Source organism: Heteronotia binoei, chromosome 5, assembly GCF_032191835.1.
Source record: "Heteronotia binoei isolate CCM8104 ecotype False Entrance Well chromosome 5, APGP_CSIRO_Hbin_v1, whole genome shotgun sequence".
Classification (NCBI taxonomy): Eukaryota; Metazoa; Chordata; class Lepidosauria; order Squamata; family Gekkonidae; genus Heteronotia; species Heteronotia binoei.
The window spans coordinates 24,530,475-24,550,355 of NC_083227.1; the positions used below are offsets into that span (position 1 = coordinate 24,530,475).

General features: G+C 47.9%; 2 protein-coding genes across 2 annotated transcripts in view; both read left to right on the forward strand.

Moving 5' to 3' along the window:
• Nucleotides 1–19,881, forward strand: part of LOC132571162 (zinc finger protein 436-like) — an 87,019-nt gene that overhangs the window by 64,794 nt on the left and 2,344 nt on the right. The window contains exons 3-6 of the mRNA XM_060237840.1: nt 15,830–15,944; nt 16,950–17,020; nt 17,424–17,550; nt 19,097–19,192. Of these exons, the coding sequence (XP_060093823.1) occupies nt 15,830–15,944; nt 16,950–17,020; nt 17,424–17,550; nt 19,097–19,192 (409 nt within the window). The remainder of the gene's footprint in view (nt 1–15,829; nt 15,945–16,949; nt 17,021–17,423; nt 17,551–19,096; nt 19,193–19,881) is intronic.
• LOC132571854 (zinc finger protein ZFP2-like) overlaps nt 11,653–19,881 on the forward strand; it is a 64,466-nt gene continuing 56,237 nt past the window's right edge. The window contains exon 1 of the mRNA XM_060238648.1: nt 11,653–11,688. The gene's annotated coding sequence lies outside the window, so the exon portion shown is untranslated. The remainder of the gene's footprint in view (nt 11,689–19,881) is intronic.

A 19,881-nucleotide genomic window follows, 5' to 3' on the forward strand; every position in this document is an offset into this window, starting at 1 on the left:
GTCTTCACCCTCCTCTTTACTGTGCAGTTTCCTTCCTGCCTCTGTGGTCCATCTCTATTCCCAGACTTTCCTTTGGCCTCTTCAGGCTTGGCTTTTCCCGAAGTGAATGCCTGGAATTTCCCAGCCATCTCCTCGATATCTCCTGCTGGAATAAAGGGGAAGGTCCAATCACCACTCACACAAGACTCCAAGCCACCAATCAGGAACTCTTAATTAATGAGTATGCTTTTTGTCTCTTGAGCCACTGGTCACAACCTTTCTCTGGCCCATCCCTCCAGTAGAGCTGTTTTTTATTCCAACTATCTCTCCCTTCCCAAAATTCCCTAAATGTACTTTAAAGAAAAAGGTGTCAACGATTTGTTCCTCTACCTTTCCTATTTGCCTTGCCATACAGGTCTTTTGATGGTGAAATACAAAGAAGTGTTTGTGATTTCTAGTCACGTGACTGTCCAGAGTTTCCTTCCAGGTGCAATGAGAAAGAAGAGGAGCTGGCCTTCAGATCCCAGTAACAAATGTCTGCTGGGCTAAGGGGAGAAGTCAGGATCTCATTGAATGAACCCCATAGTTCTAAGGGAACCACCCCCCCCCCATAGTTTTTGGAAGTGATGCCAGTTGCTGGGGGAGGGATGAGAGGTCTGGATACACGTAACTGACAATGGCAGGCAAAGGTAGACAGGGGTCTGACTCATCCAGCAAAGCTCTTCTTAAGTAAATACCTCACCTTTTCCTGGAATACCTGGTTTTTAAACACAATGTAGCCCTTATAGGGACTAAAAGAACCACAAGAATTCCCAAGATCTCAATTAAAAAGAGAATTTTGAGAGAAGCCTCAAAAGCCTTCTCTCCCTCCTTTCACAGAAGGCTTTATAATTCTATCTGACCAAGGGTTCCTCAGATGTGAAGAAGAAATCCACCGTGGCTATTCTTGGCCCATTCCCTTGACATAATGATGAGGCATACTTACTCACAGCTGATTCACTTGGGAAGGAAATATTTTGTTGAGATCCTCCTGAGAAACTCTCCAGCCCTTTGTCTGTCTCTGCTGCAGTATCTTGTACATCCCTGTCTTCTTTGGGAGACAGAAAGAAAAGAGGAAGAAGAGTGACCGAGGTCTATCTCCACCTTAGGCCATGACACCCACCCTGGCTCTCATACTGGCCACAATATTGGGTGCCATTGCCTCTGGACCAGCGAGGTGTGTTGGGTCACTCCAGGGCCTTTTTTTCTGGAAAAAGAGGAGCCTAAACTCTCAAAAGGGCAATGCAGGAGAAACACACAGGGGTCATTCTACCATGCTATGCTGCAAGATTCTTTCACTGTTACCTCAACTCCTGGAGTCTTCCAGAGGGGGTGAGTACAGGGCCTACCCTCAAAATGACATACTACTCTTCAATATTTTGATTCACACATCATTGCAATGGCAACAATTCACACCTTTGGAACTACAAAAGATCCTTACCCAGAGAGGCTATGTTCCCATAGTTCTCCAGCATGACTTCCTCATAGAGAGCTCTTTGGCCCGGATCCAGAAGGGCCCACTCAGCCTTGGTGAAATACACAGCCACATCCTCAACAGAAACTGGACACTGAAAGAAAAAGCAGATTTCCTCATCAGTGATCTTACCAGCCTCAACTGCATTCTCAGGGGTGTCGAACTCATGAGGGCCAGATCTGACATAAATGAGATCTTGTTGGGCAAGGCCATGTTAGGCCCGGTCATGTGTGTACCCATTTAAGATTAGGCAGCAGAGATATAAACTTTATAAAGGATACAGACAAACAAAATTAATTTAAAAAAACCCTTAAAACATTAGCACTCCTTGGTCTTAAAGGTGCTTTCTTTGTATTTCTCTCATGGGATCCAGGGAATTGGACAAGGAAGCTCTGGCTCTTTCCTTCCTTCCCCAGGGGACCAGGAGGGGGAGGAGCCTCAGCCAATAAAAGGAAGAGAGGCTTGACTCAGTAGCTCTGTTGTGTGATTGAGAGAGCCTGGCAAAGGAAGCTCTCCCCCCTTCCTCCCCAAGGGAGGATCCTCAGCCGATGGAGAAAACTAGGGTTGCCAAGTCCAATTCAAGAAATATCTGGGGACTGTGGGGGTGGAGCCAGGAGACTTTCAGGGTGGAGCCAGGAGACATTGGGGGTGGAGCCAGGAACAAGGGTGTGACATGCATAATTGAACTCCAAGGGAGTTCTGGCCATCACATTTAAAGGGACAGCACACCTTTTTAAATGTTTTCCTTCCATAGAAATAATTAAGGATAGGGGCACCTTCTTTTGGGGCTCATAGAATTGGACCCCCTGGTCCAATCGTTTTGAAACTTGGAGGGGTACTTTGGGGAGAGGCACTAGATACTATACTGAAAATTTGGTGCCTCTACCTCAAAAAACAGCTCCCCCAGAGCCCCCGAAACCTCCAGATCAATTTCCCATTATACCCTATGAGAATCGATCTCCGCATAGGGAATAATGAAGTGCTCAGCAGATGTTCCTCCCCGCCCCCCGTTTTCTGGTGACTCTGAAGTGAGGGCTTGGCCTCTCTACTCACGAGTTGCAGCCAACTTCTTCCAAGTAACACAGACACCTCATCCCAAGAGGAAGCCATTCTAATCAGAGACTGGAGCCTCTGGAGGGGAAAAAAATCACATGGTGGCTTTGGGGGCAGGGCTTCCCTCCGCCGGCCAGCTGACTGGGGGCGGGAAGGAGACTGGAAAAGTGGAAGAACCCCGCTGGGACCTGGGGATTGGCAAGCCTAGAGAAAACAGAGGTTTTGCTCTGTAGCTCTTGTGCGACTGGGCAAGCCTTGCAAAGCAAGCTGTTATGCAGAAGGAAGCAAGAGAGAGGGAGAAGAAAGCAGTCAGTTGCTCAGGGGCCTGATAGGAACCCTCCAGGGGCTTGATTCAGCCCCTAGACTGCATGTTTGACACCCCTGCTCTAGAAAGTGGCATTCTGGGAGACTGCAGGATGGACAACTTTGCAGGGGGAAAGGGAGCAGTATTCACAGCCTCACTTCCTCAGACACCTTAGAAGCAACCGCAGGAGCAAAAGCCCACCTGAGGGGGGACTCAGGCTGTCCCCTGCTCATCTCCCCTACCTGAACTGCCGGGGAAGCAGCTGTTTCCACTCCTCCACAAAGACAAGGGTTTGACACTATCTCTTCACTGCCTGTGAGGGAGAGAACTGTGGAAGAAAGGGTGTTAGCCTAGACTTCACATTTTGCTTGCTTCTTTGAATCGTTCTTCACGCAACCCTGTTCCCAGGGCTGTGAAACTTGCCTTGTGTACACACAAGAAAATGTGTAATGATTTTGAGTAAACTTGAAGGAGAGGTGGAAGAGAAGCACCAGGTTTCTATAAACCTTGGGGGCGGGGTGTAAACAAAGGTACACATTTCATATTTGTGTGACAATTGAAACTTATCCTGTGAACGCCAGAGCTCAAAACTGTGACCCTGCTCAATCAGGCCAAAACCCCAAGAGGGTCATTCTCCTGCTGGCTGGACCCTCCCACATGCTCTTGAATCTCAGATTACAGGAGAAAGAGGGGCAGAAATGAGGTCAAACAATACATCACCATCAAATCTGTCCAATAACCTAGATGTGACATTAGCACATCTGAAAACTGTAAGGTAACGTCAGGGGTTTCTACAGTGTCTAATGATGCTCTGATATCATGTCTAGATATTCAGTACGATGAAGCATCAATGTGGCATCACATTCACCCATCGCCCCACCTCCAAAGTTCCCAAAAGTACCAAGTCAACTTTTCTTTTTTGAGCCACCTTGTGTTCTTCTAACGGAAGGTACGTGAGATAGGAATATATAGTTAACATGTGGAATATATAGTTAACATGTGGAAGTGGTAGCAGCTATAAGCAGAGATAGCTTCAGTAGGGGATTGGATAAACATATGGAGCAGAGGTCCATGAATGACTTTTAGCCACACGATATAGATGGAATTCTATGTCTGGGGCAGTGATGCTTTGTATTCTTGGTGCTGGAGGGGGGCCACAGTGAAAGGGCTTCTGGAGTTCTGGCTCTGCTGGTGGACCTCCTGATGGTATGTGGGTTTTGGCCACTGTAACACAGAATGTTACAGATTTTAAGCTGTGCCTTGCCAAAGGCTGAGCACATCTCACAGAGCACATCTCACAGAGGTCTGAGAGGAGCAGAGCAGCTCTGATAGCAGAGCAGCTTTGATAGCTGAGACAGCTGGAGAAATTGCTGAGAATTTCTGAGTTTTGAAGGACTTCATTCTGAGGTTTGTGGGGCTGCCTAAAATTCTGAGGTGTGATAGCTGGGGAACTGCTCTTTGTTTGGTTGACTGCTCTTTGTTTGCTTGACTGGGCTAAGGGTGAAAGAGATTGAGAGTAATTGAGAGTGATTGCTGCTGATTGCTGAGGAGTGCCTCTGCTCCACCCTCTTTGCATTTTAAGCTGCGCCTTGCCAAAGCTGAAGGGCTCTTGGCCTGTGGCTCTTCGCCTGGGGGCTTCCTAAGGTCTAGGAACCCAGATCCCTGATTTCCTTGTTCTCCCAATAAGGTAAGTTCCCAGTAAGGTAAGTTAAGGAAAGGTAAGTTGACCCTCCAGAAGGGGAGCCACTTAAACAAACAGCATTTAAAGAGGACTGTATATATATATATATATATATATATAATGAAGATAGAATGCCAGCAGGGGGTTGGGGGCTTTCCAGTGTTTTGCACTGACTGTCACATGTACGACTATCTGCCCAAAGGACAGAAGTCTTGGGTGTGTGCTCGATGCAAGGAGCTCCTGGTCCTCAGGGAACGGGTTCGTACCCTTGAGGCCGAGGTGACTGCCCTGGGGAAGCAGAGACGGTCAGTTAGGCACTTGGGGAAGACTCTCGGGGGCGTATTAGATGAGCCCCGCTCTGAACGTAGCAGCCCCGTTGCTGCCAGAGAACATGAGGGTCGAGAGGGAACAGGGCACCGTGCTGAAGGGGAATGCGCCCTCAGAAGGGACCTCTTCTTCGGTTGGTGAGCTGGAATCCTTTCGCGCCAAGGAACCATCCCTGAGCAAGGGGAGAGGGGGGGGTTTGGTAGTTGGTGATTCGATCCTTAGACAAGTAGACAGCTGGGTGGCAAAACCGCGTACTGATCGTATGGTGACTTGCCTGCCTGGTGCGAAGGTAGCGGACATTACGCGTGTAGTAGATAGGCTGATAGACAGTGCTGGGGAGGAGCCTGTGGTCGTGGTGCATGTTGGCACCAATGATGAGGGGAAATGCAGTCGTGAGGTTCTGGAGGAAAAATTTAGGCTGCTAGGCGGGAGACTTAAGGCCAGGACCTCCAAGGTAGCCTTCTCGGAAGTGCTACCTGTTCCACGTGCAGGGCAGGAGAGACAGGCACAAATTAGAAGTCTCAATGTGTGGATGAGACGATGGTGTAAGGAGGAAGGGTTTAAGTTTGTTAGGCACTGGGATGCTTTCTGGAACAAAAGGGAGCTGTACAAAAGAGACGGTCTCCACTTGTCCCCGGATGGAACCAGGCTGCTGGCGCTTAAAATCAAAAAGGTGGCAGAGCAGTTTTTAAACTAAATCTTGGGGGAAAGCCGACAGGAGATGTAATGTCTCTGGTTCGGGAGGACTCGTCTCAAAGAGATGAAGGGTTGGCTGCTATTTTTCTACCGGGTAACGGACCAGAGTTGTCCACTGTGATGGTGACAAACAGTATGGTCTGTCTGCCAGAGTCTCGAGGCAGCAGGAGGAAGGTGGCGGGCCTAGCTTGCCTGGGAAATTATAGATGTTTGTATGCAAATGCTAGAAGTGTTCGAAATAAAGTTGGTGAAATGGAATGTTTAGTGTTGGGAGAAAACATAGACATTGTGGGAATTTCAGAAACTTGGTGGAATGAGGAGAATCAGTGGGATACGGTGATTCCTGGATATAAGTTATATCGGAAGGATAGGGAGGGAAGGGTTGGAGGTGGGGTGGCTCTGTATGTCAGAGAGGATATACGGTCCAGGAAGACTGAGGTCAGAGAATTAGATTCACTTTTAGAAATGCTTTGGGTTGAAATAGAGGGCCCAAAAGGACATTTAACTATGGGAGTTTGTTATCGCCCACCAAATCAAAAGATAGAGGACAACTATAATATGATGGAAGGCTTAAAGATAGCGGCTAAACGTAAAAACTGTGTCGTAATAGGTGATTTTAACTACCCGCAGATTGATTGGGTCAATATGTGTTCTGGTAGAGAGAGAGACTGAGTTTCTTGATGCTCTCAATGACTGTGCTATGGAGCAGATGGTCTCAGAACCTACCAGGGGTGGGGCGATCCTGGATTTAGTCCTAAGTAATGCCCAAGACTTGGTGAGAGATGTAAAAGTGATTGCGCCGCTTGGGAGCAGTGACCATAATGTTATTGATTTCACCGTTTGTATAAACAGGGAGTTGCCCAAAAAGACCGCCACAACCGCGTTTAACTTTAAAAGGGGTAAATTCTCTGAGATGAGGAGGCATGTGAGGAGGAAACTGAAAGGAAAGGTAAATACGGTCAAAAACCTTGGGGAAGCTTGGACACTATTTAAAACTATAATCCTAGAAGCTCAGATAAAATACATACCACAAGTTAGGAAAGGCACAAACGAGCATAAGAAAAGGCCTGCATGGTTAACAAACAATGTAATGGAAGCTGTAAAAGGTAAGAAGGACTCCTTTAAGCGGTGGAAAACCAGTCCAAGTGAGATTAGTAAAAGGGAACACAGGCTGTGGCAAATCAAATGCAAGACTGTGATCAGGCAGGCAAAAAGGGACTATGAGGAGCATATTGCAAAAAACATAAAGACCAACAATAAAAATTTCTTCAAATATATTAGAAGTAGGAAACCAGCCAGGGAGGCAGTGGGGCCCTTGGATGAACATGGGGTAAAAGGATTACTGAAGGAGGATAGGGAAATGGCTGAGAAGCTGAATGAATTTTTTGCCTCCGTCTTCACTGTGGAAGACGAGAACTTTTTGCCCGCCCCAGAACCACTAATTTTGGAAGGGGTGTTGAAAGACCTGAGTCAGATTGAGGTGACAAAAGAGGAGGTCCTACAACTGATAGACAAATTAAAAACTAATAAGTCACCGGGTCCGGATGGCATACGTCCCAGAGTTCTGAAAGAACTCAAAATTGAACTTGTGGATCTTCTAACAAAAATCTGTAATCTTTCATTGAAATCTGCCTCCGTTCCTGAGGACTGGAAGGTAGCAAATGTCACCCCCATCTTTAAAAACGGTTCCAGAGGAGATCCGGGAAATTACAGGCCTGTCAGTCTGACTTCAATAACGGGAAAGTTGGTAGAAACCATTATCAAGGACAGAATGAGTAGGCACACTGATGAACACGGGTTATTGAGGAAGACTCAGCATGGGTTCTGCAAGGGAAGATCTTGCCTCACTAACCTGTTACATTTCTTTGAGGGGGTGAACAAACATGTGGACAAAGGAGACCCGATAGATGTTGTTTACCTTGACTTCCAGAAAGCTTTTGATAAAGTTCCTCATCAAAGACTCCTTAGAAAGCTTGAGAGTCATGGAGTAAAAGGACAGGTCCTCTTGTGGATCAAAAACTGGCTGAGTAATAGGAAGCAGAGAGTGAGTATAAATGGGCAGTCTTCGCAGTGGAGGAAGGTAAGCACTGGGGTGCTGCAGGGCTCGGTACTGGGTCCCGTGCTCTTTAACTTGTTCAGAAATGATTTAGAGTTGGGAGTGAGCAGTGAAGTGGCCAAGTTTGCGGATGACACTAAATTGTTCAGGGTGGTGAGAACCAGAGAGGATTGTGAGGAACTCCAAAGGGATCTGTTGAGGCTGGGTGAGTGGGCGTCAACGTGGCAGATGCGGTTCAATGTGGCCACGTGAAAAGTAATGCACATTGGGGCCAAGAATCCCAGCTACAAATACAAGTTGATGGGGTGTGAACTGGCAGAGACTGACCAAGAGAGAGATCTTGGGGTCGTGGTAGATAACTCACTGAAATTGTCAAGACACGTGTGCGTTTGCAATAAAAAAGGCCAATGCCATGCTGGGAATTATTAGGAAGGGAATTGAAAACAAATCAGCCAGTATCATAATGCCCCTGTATAAATCGATGGTGCGGTCTCATTTGGAGTACTGTGTGCAGTTCTGGTCGCTGCACCTCAAAAAGGATATTATAGCATTGGAGAAAGTCCAGAAAAGGGCAACTAGAATGATTAAAGGGCTGGAACACTTTCCCTATGAAGAAAGGTTGAAACGCTTGGGACTCTTTAGCTTGGAGAAACGTCGACTGCGGGGTGACATGATAGAGGTTTACAAGATAATGCATGGGATGGAGAAAGTAGAGAAAGAAGTACTTTTCTCCCTTTCTCACAATACAAGAACTCGTGGGCATTCGATGAAATTGCTGAGCAGCCAGGTTAAAACGGATAAAAGGAAGTACTTCTTCACCCAAAGGGTGATTAACATGTGGAATTCACTGCCACAGGAGGTGGTGGCGGCCACAAGCATAGCCACCTTCAAGAGGGGTTTAGATAAAAATATGGAGCAGAGGTCCATCAGTGGCTATTAGCCACAGTATGTGTGTATGTATAAATTTTGTTGCCACTGTGTGACACAGAGTGTTGGACTGGATGGGCCATTGGCCTGATCCAACATGGCTTCTCTTATGTTCTTATGTTCTAATGTTGGACTGGATGGACCATCAGCCTGATCCGATGTTCCTTCTCTTATATTCTTATGTTCTAATTGTCCTCCCATGAATTTCTATAATTCCCCCTTCAAGTGAGTGGCCACCATTACATCCTATGGCACTGAGTCCCAGAAGTCACTCTGTGTCTTGTGCAGAAGTATTTCCTTTTTCTCCTGTCCTGAAGCTTTTATCCAGCAACTTCCCAATGTACCCAAATCCTACCGCATGAGAGCGTATCATGGGCATGCTCCTGGGTTTGCGACTTCTGCTCTTCCTCTGAAGGAGATCCTTCCTCCTCAGAGAACTTCACTTCCATCTTCACAGACGGTCCCCACATCTGAAACAGCAGTAAGAGACACAGGTAAGAGGAGGAATGCTAAAGACCAAGGAGATTAATTTTGCCAAATTCCTCACCCCTGCATCAATCAATAGTGCTGCTTCAACCACAGCAGCAAGAATCACCTGCTCTGAGCCCACTTTGGTGGGAACGCCAAGACAGAAATCACATCAATCAATCTATCAGGATCATGGTTTTCTATTAATCCTGGTCAAGTGCCTGGTGAGAAATATAGTGGGCAGAGAGGCCTCAGGCTAAGGTCAAAGAACAAAGCTTGAATCTCCCACACCTGCTCTGCCTGCCTCTTCTCCTCTGCCTGACTCAGAAGGAAACCTTCAGCCAGGGCCACCGCCTGGGAACTGGTCTCCGGCCCGCATCCTCTGACCCAGCTCTCTATCTCCAGAGGCAGGATGGACAGGAACTGCTCCAGGATCACCAGGTCCAGGATCTGCTTCTTGGTGTGCTTCTCTGGCTTCAGCCAGTGGTTACAAAGTCTGTGGAGCTGGCTGCAAACCTCTCGGGGCCCAGCAGTTTCATGGTAGCAGAACTTCCGGAAGTGCTGGCGGTGTTCATCCAAGTTCCCAGTGTCCTGATGCAGGATCTCTGGCACAGCTCTTTCCCGGAATTCAACACCAATCCCTGCCTGGATGGGATGGGGGTCCTTCCTTGATTTCTTGCCAATTCCTGGTCCTTCTGGGTCCTGCTCTTTCATCTCCATCCTCTTCATCCTCCAACTGCAAAAAGATGACTTTACTTACTTGTTATGAAGAGAGAAAAAGAAAGGGAACCTAAAGAGGATGGAGCTACATCACAAGACACACCCACAATTGTCCTGCTGAATCAGGAGGGGCATCCTTATTGTAGTTTGTGAGTCAGGAAGGATTAATGTCATGGTGTTATATTACATATGATATCAAGCTTTTTAAGATATGCTTGGTTGATCCTTTTGGAAACTGAATAGTCCCTAAGAACAAAATTTGAGTTCAGTTGCACTTTTAAGACCAACACAGTTTTATTCAAGAAGTGTGTGTACACACAAAAGCTTACACCTTGAATGAAATTCTGTTGGGTCTTAAAGGTGTCACTGGACTCAAACTTGGTTCTGCTGCTTCAGACCAAAACGGCTGCCCCCAGCTTGGAGAAGGCATTTCTCTCTTTAAATCACTTCTCCAAGCCAAGCCTGCGGCATTGAAAGTTAAAGGTGCTTTCTTTCCACTTCTCTCTCTCCACTTTCCCCCATCTATTTTCCTTCCTTGCAGTTCTCAAACATTTGACGTTCATGTCTTGCGGCTCATGAATATCTGACATTTATTCTACGTGGCTCTTATGTTAAGCAAGTCTGGCCACCCCGATTTAGAAATTTGCCATCCAGGAGTTGATAACACTAGAATAATAGAACTGGAAGGGACCTCCAGGGTCATCTAGTCCAACCCCCTGCACAATGCAGGAAACTCACAAATACCTCTCCCTAAATTCAAAGGATCTTCATTGCTGTCAGATGGCCATCTAGCATTGTTTAAAAACCTCCAAGGAAGGAGAGCCCACCACCTCCTGAGGAAGCCTGTTCCACTGAGGAACCGCTCTAACTGTCAGGAAGTTCTTCCTAATGTTGAGCCGGAAACTCTTTTGATTTAATTTCAACCCATTGGTTCTGGTCCTACCTTCTGGGGCCACAGAAAATAATTCCACCCCATTCTCTATATGACAGCCCTTCAAGTACTTGAAGATGGTGATCACATCACCTCTCAGCTGCCTCCTCTCCAGGTTAAACATCCCCAGCTCCTTCAACCTTTCTTGAACATATGAACATATGAAGCTGCCTTATACTGAATCAGACCCTTGGTCCATCAAAGTCAGTATTGTCTTCTCAGACTGGCAGCGGCTCTCCAGGGTCTCAAGCTGAGGTTTTTCATGCCTATTTGCCTGGACCCTTTTTTGGAGATGCCAGGGATTGAACCTGGGGCCTTCTGCTTACCAAGCAGATGCTCTCCCACTGAGCCACTGTCCCTCCCCTTCATAGAACCTATGACTGAATAGCAGCATCTTGTTTTGCAGAATTAAAACGACCAGCAACTGAACACCAGTTTCGTGCACTGAATTTTCTTGTGTTTAAAGACACTGATTATGTCCCCCCCACCACCACCTATTTACATAGTGGAGAAAAGTCGATGCTGACAGCAGCAGCCCTCTCTCCCAAGATCTAATACCTTCCCCGACCCCAGACCTACTTCCAAGTAATCCTTCTCTGGATCCGACTGCACGGCTTTTCCTCCGCTGCTGCGGGTCTCTAGCTTAATCTTCTGCACCCCTCCCCTCCAATGCAGTGGAAGAGCCTTTCTTCTTTTGGGCCCCTTCCTTGTTCGGCCTCTCTAGCAAAGAGCTTGCTTCCATTAACCCTTTCAGCCGGCCTGGTTGAAGTCCGGTCCGTCCATCTGGGTCGGGAGCTGGAAACAAGATGGATGGTGGGGGGGGGGGAATGTTTAATTTGTGTCCGGCACTGAAAGGGTTAAAGGGACAAAGCTCTTTGCTAGAGAGGCCGAGCAAGGAGGGGGGCTAAAAGAACAAAGGCTCTTCCGCTGGGGGGCGGTGGGTTGCTGCTGAATTGCCGAAAGACAGGACAGCTTTGATCCTGAACGGCGGGGGAAAGCTTTGCAGCCGGACCCAGGGAAGGTTTACTTGCAAGTAGGTCGGGGGTGGGGGTGGGCGGGGTAGCATTAGATCTTGGAAGAGAGGAATGCTGCTGTCAGCATTGGGTTTCCTTCATTGTGTAAATAAGGTGGAAGGGGAGGGATAACCTGTGTAGGTGCAAGAAAAAAATCAGTGTATGAAGCTGACGTTCAGTTGCTTGTCGTTTTAATTCTCAAAAACAGAGATGCTGCTATGAGCAGTATTCCCTGTTAAGCTGAGTTAGTGTGAACTAGTTCACAGATTTTTAGCCTCCTCGCGCATCTTTCTTTGCTCAGGAAGGATGACCCCAGAGCACAATAATTTATTCAGTAGCTCATAACTTTAATGCCAGTAGCTCACCAAGTAGAATTTTTGCTCACAAGTCTCTGCAGCTTAGAGGGAACATTGGCTATGAGTCATACACTTGCCAACTCCTGGATGGCAAATTAGAATCGTAGAGGTGGAATGGACCTCCAGGATTACCGTATTTAGTCCAACCTCCTGACTGCACATTGCAGGAAATCCACAAACACACACAATCCCCCCAGTGATATCTGCTTCAGGCCCAGAAGATAGCAAAAAAAAAAGTTCCCAGATCCCTGGCAAAACTGGCCCCAAAGTGTTTCCCTGGGCATGTAAGAAGGGGCTATGAGAACTAAGTACTGATGCAACCCTTCCTGCCCTCCCTCTCATGAACTGCTGAAGTTGATAGAATCAGCATTGCTGTCAAAGGGCCATTCTCTGTAAAAAAAAAAAAAAAAAAAACTTTCAAAGAAAGAAAGCCTACCATCTCCTAAGGGAACAGGAGAGCCAGTTTAGTGTAGTGATTAAGTGTGCGGACTCTTATCTGGGAGAACCGGGTTTGATTCCCCACTCCTCCACTTGCAGCTGCTGGAATGGCCTTGGGTCAGCCATAGCTCTCAAAGAGCTGTCCTTGAAAGGACAACTGCTGTGAGAGCTGTCTTAGCACCACCTACTTCACAGGGTGTCTGTGGGGGAAGAAGATAAAGGAGATTGTAAACTGCTCTGAGACTCTTGAGATTCAGTGGAGGTTGGGATATAAATCCAATATCATGTTCACTGTTTTGATTTAATTTCAACCTGTTGGATCTGGTTCAACCTTCAGGTCAGACTACCAGCCTCAAATTCCTGAACATTTGTGATGGGGGGGGGGTGAAGCCTGGGGAGGGAGCTCACTGGAGGATAATACCATAGAGCCAATCCTCCAACGCAGGCATTTTTCCTTGGGAGAACTGATTTCTGTATTCTGACGACGAGTTATAATTCTGGGAGATCTCTGACCTCAGTTTTGATCTACTCCATAAGTGGGATTGGGTGAGGGGGATATATAATCAGTGCCATTAAATACAAAAAGAAAGAGCAATGGATGAAACTAGAGTTCTGTTGCTTGTCATTTTAATTAGGGAGGAGAAGGTAGAGGGGGGGGTTGTCCATAAGCAAAAAGGGGGATGGCAGAGACTCTTATCTGAATGGGAATCGACCACAGCCCCATCCTAAGACCCTGATGAGATGGCAGTGTGGGTTTGGGACTGCTAGCTGGTATCTGAGGGGCCCCCCGCAGAGGAGAGGGAGATTTTTCTTAAAAATCAGTTGCCATGGAATCACCACCAATGCTCATGAGTCACAGTGCAAGGCAACTCCCCTGTGAAAGGGGGAGGGGGAGAGCTGGGTCCTGATCTCAGCTTGCCCACATCCAGAAGAAGACTGTAGATGTATACCCCGCCCTTCTCTCTGAATCAGAGAGCGGCTTACGATCTCCTTCATCTTCTTCCCCCACAACAGACACCCTGTGAGGTAGGTGGGGCTGAGAGAGCTCTGACAGAAGCTGCCCTTTCAAGGACAACAAGGGAGTAACACAAGGACACAGTCATAGATTCAGGTGGGTAGGCCTGTTGATCTGAAGCAGCAGAACCAACTTTGAGTTCAGTAATACCTTTAAGACCAACAATTTTATTCAAGGTATACCTGATATACCGATTCTTGCTTATACCTAGAATTTAACGTTGTTGGTCTTAAAGATGCCACTAGACTCAAACTCAGTTCTCATATACTAATTTACTGCAGTTCACAGATTTTACCAACAGCTTTAATCCCACCTCACCTATAATCCCTCCTCGCCCATCTGAATTCCTAACTAGCCCAGGGGTGGCCAAACTAACTGGAAGCAAGGAAGGAAGAGATTGGGATTATACCCTTCCCTTAGTTAGCCAAAGGAGTCGCAGAGTGGCTTACAATCTTATGAAGCTGTCTTATACTGAATCTTATGAAACTGTCTTATACTGAATCAGACTCTTGGTCCATCGAAGTCTGTATTGTATACTCAGACTGGTGGGATTACAAATGGAAAAATTTCCAAATAAAGTTAGAACTTTAATTTGGTACTTGCTCTCAGCTGCTAGGACATTGTATGCGCTGTTGTGGAAGCAAGAAAAAATACCAGAGAAATGGGATTGGATTGTAAAAGTCATGACATGGACAAGTTAACAAGGACCTTAAGAGACTATGATTTGGAAGTATTTAAGATGGAGTGGAAAAAGTTCAGAAGATACGTAGAAAAAGAGTGGAAAATAAAAGGACATTGGACAATTTTTGATAATGACTAAATACAAGAGGGAGGAGGATATTAATTTTGGTTCTTATTAATTAAGGGTACCTTTAATATGAAGATTTTAAGTACGGTATATAACACCGGCGGGGGTCAAGTAACGGGGGGAGGGGTGGGTAGAAAGTAATATATGGGATAGATTTTAAAAAAGTAATTATTAATGAAGTAAGAAATTGAAATTTATTACCATATGTTACTAATAAAATTGTTTGAAACCGTATTGTATACTCAGACTGGCAGCGGCTCTCCAGGGTCTCAGACTGAGGACTTTCCCATCACCTACTGCCTGGTCCTTTCAACTGGAGATGCTGGGGATTGAACCTGGGACCTTCTGCATGCCAAGCAGAGTCTCTTCCACTGAGCCATGGCCCTTCCCCTAAAAAAAGATGCCCTGTCATCAGAGACCAAACTTTTAGCCGTGTTGGTCTGAAGCAACAGGACCAAGTTTGAGTCCAGTGGCCCCTTTATGACTGATAAAGTTCTATTCAAGATATAAGCTTTCATCTGTACACACACTTCTGAAGAGGTGTAAATGCACGCAAAAGCTTATACTTTGAATAAAACTTCTACTTTGAAGAAAGCTTTGTTGGTCTTAAAGGTGCACTGAACCTTGTTCTCAGGGACAATTTGGTTTCCTAAAGGACCAAGCAAGCATATCTTAAAAAGCTTGATATAACACAATTACATTAACCCTGATCTGTAAAGTACAACAAGGACACTCCTCCTAATTCAACTGGGTAATCCCAGGTGTGTCTTGACCAGGGTCAGTGATGTAGCTCCGTCCTCTTTAGGTTCCTTTCTGCCTTTGTAATATATTTCTTTCTCTCTTCATACCAAATAAAGTAATACATTTGCGGTTGGAGGTGACCCAATAGAAGGGAAGGAAGATGGAAGAGCAGGATCCAGAAAGATCAGGAATTGGGAAAAGATTGAGGAAAGACCTCCATCCCATCCAGGTGGGGAGTGATGTTGAATTGTGGGAAAGAGCTGTGCCAGAGACCCTGCATCAGGACACTGGGATCTCAGAGGATCACCGCCAGTATTTCCGGCAATTCTGTTACCATGAAGCTGCTGGGCCCCGAGACGTTTGCAGCCAGCTCCATTTACTTTGCAATCGCTGGCTAAAGCCAGAAAGGCACACCAAGAAGCAGATCATGGACCTGGTGATCCTGGAGCAGTTCCTGGCTGTCCTGCCCCTGGAACTGGAGAGCTGGGTCAGAGGATGTGGGCCGGAGACCAGTTCCCAGGCAGTGGCCCTGGCTGAAGGTTTCCTCCTGAGTCAGGCCGAGGAGAAGAGGCAGGCAGAGCAGGTGAGGGGGCTTCAAGGTGTGATGCTCAACCTTAGAGTAAGGCTTCCCTGCCTGATATGTATCCCTCCAGACACTTGACCATGGTTGATACAAACCCCAACCCTGATTCTTGTTGTGGTTGGAGCAGCTGTGATGCAGGGGTGAGGGTTAATGGGGTAGGATTTGTCTCCTTGGTCTTTAGCATTTCTCCTCTTGCCCATCTCTCTCACTGCTGTTTCAGATGTGGGGACCATTTGTGAAGATGGAAGCAAAGTTCTCTGAGGAGGAAGGGTCTCCCTGGGAGGAACAGCAAAGGGCACAAGCCCAGGAGCCTGCCCAAGATGCCTTCTCATGTGGTAAGGCTGCCTTGTGCCCAGATTTGGGCCCATTGTGAAGTTGTTGGATAGAAGGCTCAGGAGAGGAGAAAAGGAAATACTTTTCTGCACACAACACAGAAGTGGACTTCTGCAACTCAGTGCAAGCGGTCACTCACTTGAAGGTGGAATTATACGCATTTGTGGAGGGCAATTCCCTTCTCATTCACTTGACTTAAAATATTCCTATCTTGCCTACCTTCCATCAGAGGGACTCAAAAAGAAAAGTTGACCAGGCACTCCTGGGAACTTTGGAGGATGGTCAAGGGGTGTACGTGATGTCATGTTGATGTCTCATTCTGCCGAAAACCTAAACGTGCTTTAGCAAACCCTTGATATTACCCTCACGTTTTCAGATGCACTATGCCACATCTAAAAAGAGCCCCGTGGTGCAGTGGTAAAGCTGCAGTACTGCAGTCCAAGCTCTGCTCACAACCGGAGTTTGATCCCGGTGGAAGCTGGGATTCTAGGATTCGGCCTTGCTTCTTTCCAGCTGAGAAGGATAAAAGTATAATTGAGATGAGAGAATCTCTGAAGACCAAGCAAGTGGGGCTTGATGAGCAAGGATGACAGGAATACGATAAGATGTCCTGTCATGCCTCAATTGCTGCCACCGCTCTGGGTTAAGGTCCCTCTTGAGAAGGCCCAAGAGCCCCGTGGTGCAGAGTGTTAAAGCTGCAGCACTGCAGTCCTAAGCTCTGCTCACAACCTGAGTTCGATCCCTGGTGGAAGCTGGGTTTTCAGGTAGCCGACTCAAGGTTGACTCAGCCTTCCATCCTTTCGAAGTCAGTAAAATGAGTACCCAGCTTGCTGGGGGGAAAGCGTAGATGACTGGGGAAGGCAATGGCAAACCACCCCGTAAAAAGTCTTCCGTGAAAACATTGTGATGTGATGTCACCCCATGGGTCAGTAATGACTCAATGCTTGCACAGGGGACTACCTTTACCTAGGCTAACACCTTTTCTTCCAACATTCTCTCCCTCACAGGCAGTGAAGAGATGGTGTCAACCCATCATCTTTGTGGAGGAGTGGAACAGGCCATTGCCCCTGCAGTCCAGGTAGGGGAGATGAGCAGTGGACAGCCGGAGTCTCCCCTTCTTTCTTAGGAGGGCTTTTGCTCCTGTGTTTGCTTCTAAGGTGTCCAAGAAAGACAGGCTCTGAACACCACTCCCTTTATCCCTGCCAAGCTCTGGCCCAGGGCTTTTTTTGTAGTGGAAGCTCCTTTGCATATTAGGTCACACACCCCTGAGGTAGCCAATCCTCCAAGAGTTTCCAGGGGCCTTAGTACAGGGCCTATTGTAAGCTCCAGAAGGATTGGCTCCATCAGGGGTGTGTGACCTAATATGCAAAGGAGTTTCTGCTACAAAAAAATGCTCTGATCCTGCACCCTTCCAAAATGCCCCTATCCAGTGTACAGTCTTGCCTGGCACAATCTCTCATAAAGAAAACATTTTCTTTCAGTCTCCAGTTTCCATTGAGGATGTGGCTGTGTATTTCACTGAGGCTGAGTGGGCCCTGCTCGATCCGGGCCAAAGAGCTCTCTACGTGGAAGTCATGCTGGACAATCTTGGGAGTGCAGTCTCTCTAGGTAAGGATCTTTCATCGGTGCCAAAGGTACGAATCACTGCCACTGAGATGGTGCAGGAATGACAATATTGATCAGCAGTATGCAGGGCTTTTTTTGTTGTAGGAACTCCGTTGCACATGAGCCCACACACCCCTGATGTCGCCAATCCTCCTGGAGCTTGCAGTAGGCCCTGTAAGAAGAGCTCTGTGAGCTCTTGGAGGATTGGCAACATCAGGGGTGTGTGGGCTCATGTGCAAAGGAGTTCCTGCTACGAAAAAAAAAAAAGCCCTGGCAGGATGTCATTGTGAGTCTTGGTCCTGTACTCACCCCTGGTTGGGGGACTCCAGGAGTTGGGGTGGCAGCAAAAAAAGTGTGCAGCATAGTGTGGTGGAGCAACCCAACCCATGGGGCTGATCCACGGGCAACTGTGGCCAGCGTTGTGAGAGCCAAGGTGGGTGTCCCAACCAGCCCGGGCAGGCCCACCCCTCCCCCCGCGGCCAACAGACCCCCGACCCTTCTGGCAGCCCAAAAGCAAGGTCCCCCATCCCACACTGAGAAACCTCCTACCTGGCTGGAAGCGGCCGCTGTGGAGGCCAGCCAACCCGGGAGCTTGCAGGGCGCAGCCCCAGGCCCAGAGATGCTGGCTCGTTGCCATAGCATCGGGTGGAGGGGGCCGACGAGAGGCCCAGGCCCCAGAGAAGACGCGAAGCACGGAGGCCTGCCAAGGGCTGTGCCCAAAACGAGCCAGCCAGGTCCTCCGCTCCCACAGGGGCCGGAGAGCAGGAATGCATGCTAGGCACCTCCCCCACAGTGTCCTACCTTAAGAGAGAAGAAGAAGAAGATGATATTGGATTTATATCCCACCCTCCACTCCGAAGAGTCTCAGAGCGGCTCACAATCTCCTTTACCTTCCTCCCTCACGACAGACACCCTGTGAGGTGGGTGGGGCTGGAGAGGGCTCTCCCAACACCTGCCCTTTCAAGGACAACCTCTGCCAGAGCTATGGCTGACCCAAGGCCATTCCAGCAGCTGCAAGTGGAGGAGTGGGGAATCAAACCCGGTTCTCCCAGATAAGAGTCCGCACACTTAACCACTACACCAAACTGGCTCTCCAAGAGGGGGGTGGGGGCGAAGGGAGGAGGGCCTTGAGAGGGGAGGAGGAGCGGGAGTCACAGGATAAAAGGAGGCCACACATGGAGGTCGGGGGGGGGGGTGAGGCTGGCGCTGGTGAGGGCTGCAGGCAGAGAGAGAGAGAGAGAGTGTGTGGGAGCCCACAAGCATCCAGCTGGGAAGGGAGGCAAACGGGTGATGTAACCCAGCCCCCTTTCATTTCTGAGACCTCCAGCCTGGGGGGGTGGGGACAGCCAGGGTCCTCAGAGGTTGGAAGAGAAGCACCAGGTTCCTATGAGCCTCAGTGGGTTATAAATGCTGCCAACACATTTCAGATTTCTGTGACACTTGACTCTTATCCCGTGAACTCCTCCAGAGGGCGCCAGGGGAATGTTGACAGTGGGTGTTGTCACTTTGTGTCACTCTCCCTCCTCCTTTCTACCTTTCTCTCCCAAAGAAGGTCGGGATGCAAGAGAGACTACAGTGGAGATAGTGGAGTGTTTCTCAAGAAGATCTCAGCACAATATTTCCTTCCCAAGTGAGCCAGCTGCGAGTGAGTATGCGTCATCATTCTATCAAGGGACTGGGCAAAGAGTAGCCATGGTGGATTTCTGTTTCACTTCTTAGCCACTCTTGGCTGAGTAGAATTATAAAGTAGGAAGGGGAGGCCTTTTGGGGCCTGAGATCTTGGGAATTCTTCCTGGGCCTGAGCCTAGTTGTGACTCTTTTATTGCCTTTAGAGCAAAGGTATCAAACTCATTTGTTCTGAGAGCCGGATCTGACATAAATGAGACTTCGTTGGGCCAGGCCATGCATGTCACAAAATGTAATGCCAGGTAGTGGACACAGAAGGAAGGAAAGAGCTCATTAAAAAACTTAAAACATGTTTAAAACATTAGCACTTGTTGGTCTTAATGGTGCTCTCTGCAATCCAGGGAACTGGGATTTTCCTTCCTTCTCTAGGGGACCAGGAGGGGGAGGAGCCTCAGCCAACAGAAGGAAGAGAGGCTTGACTCAGTAGCTCTGCTGTGCAATTGAGCGAGCCTGGCAAAGCAAGCTGTGATGCAGAAGGAATCAAGGGAGAGGGAGAAGAAAGCAGACAACAGCCAGTTGCTCGGGGGTCTGACAGGAGCCCTCTGGGGGCCTGATACGGTCTCCAGGCCACATATTTGACACCCCTGCTTTAGAGGCGGTAGTATGTTTACATACTGGATATTCCAGGGAAAGGTGAAGTGTTTATTT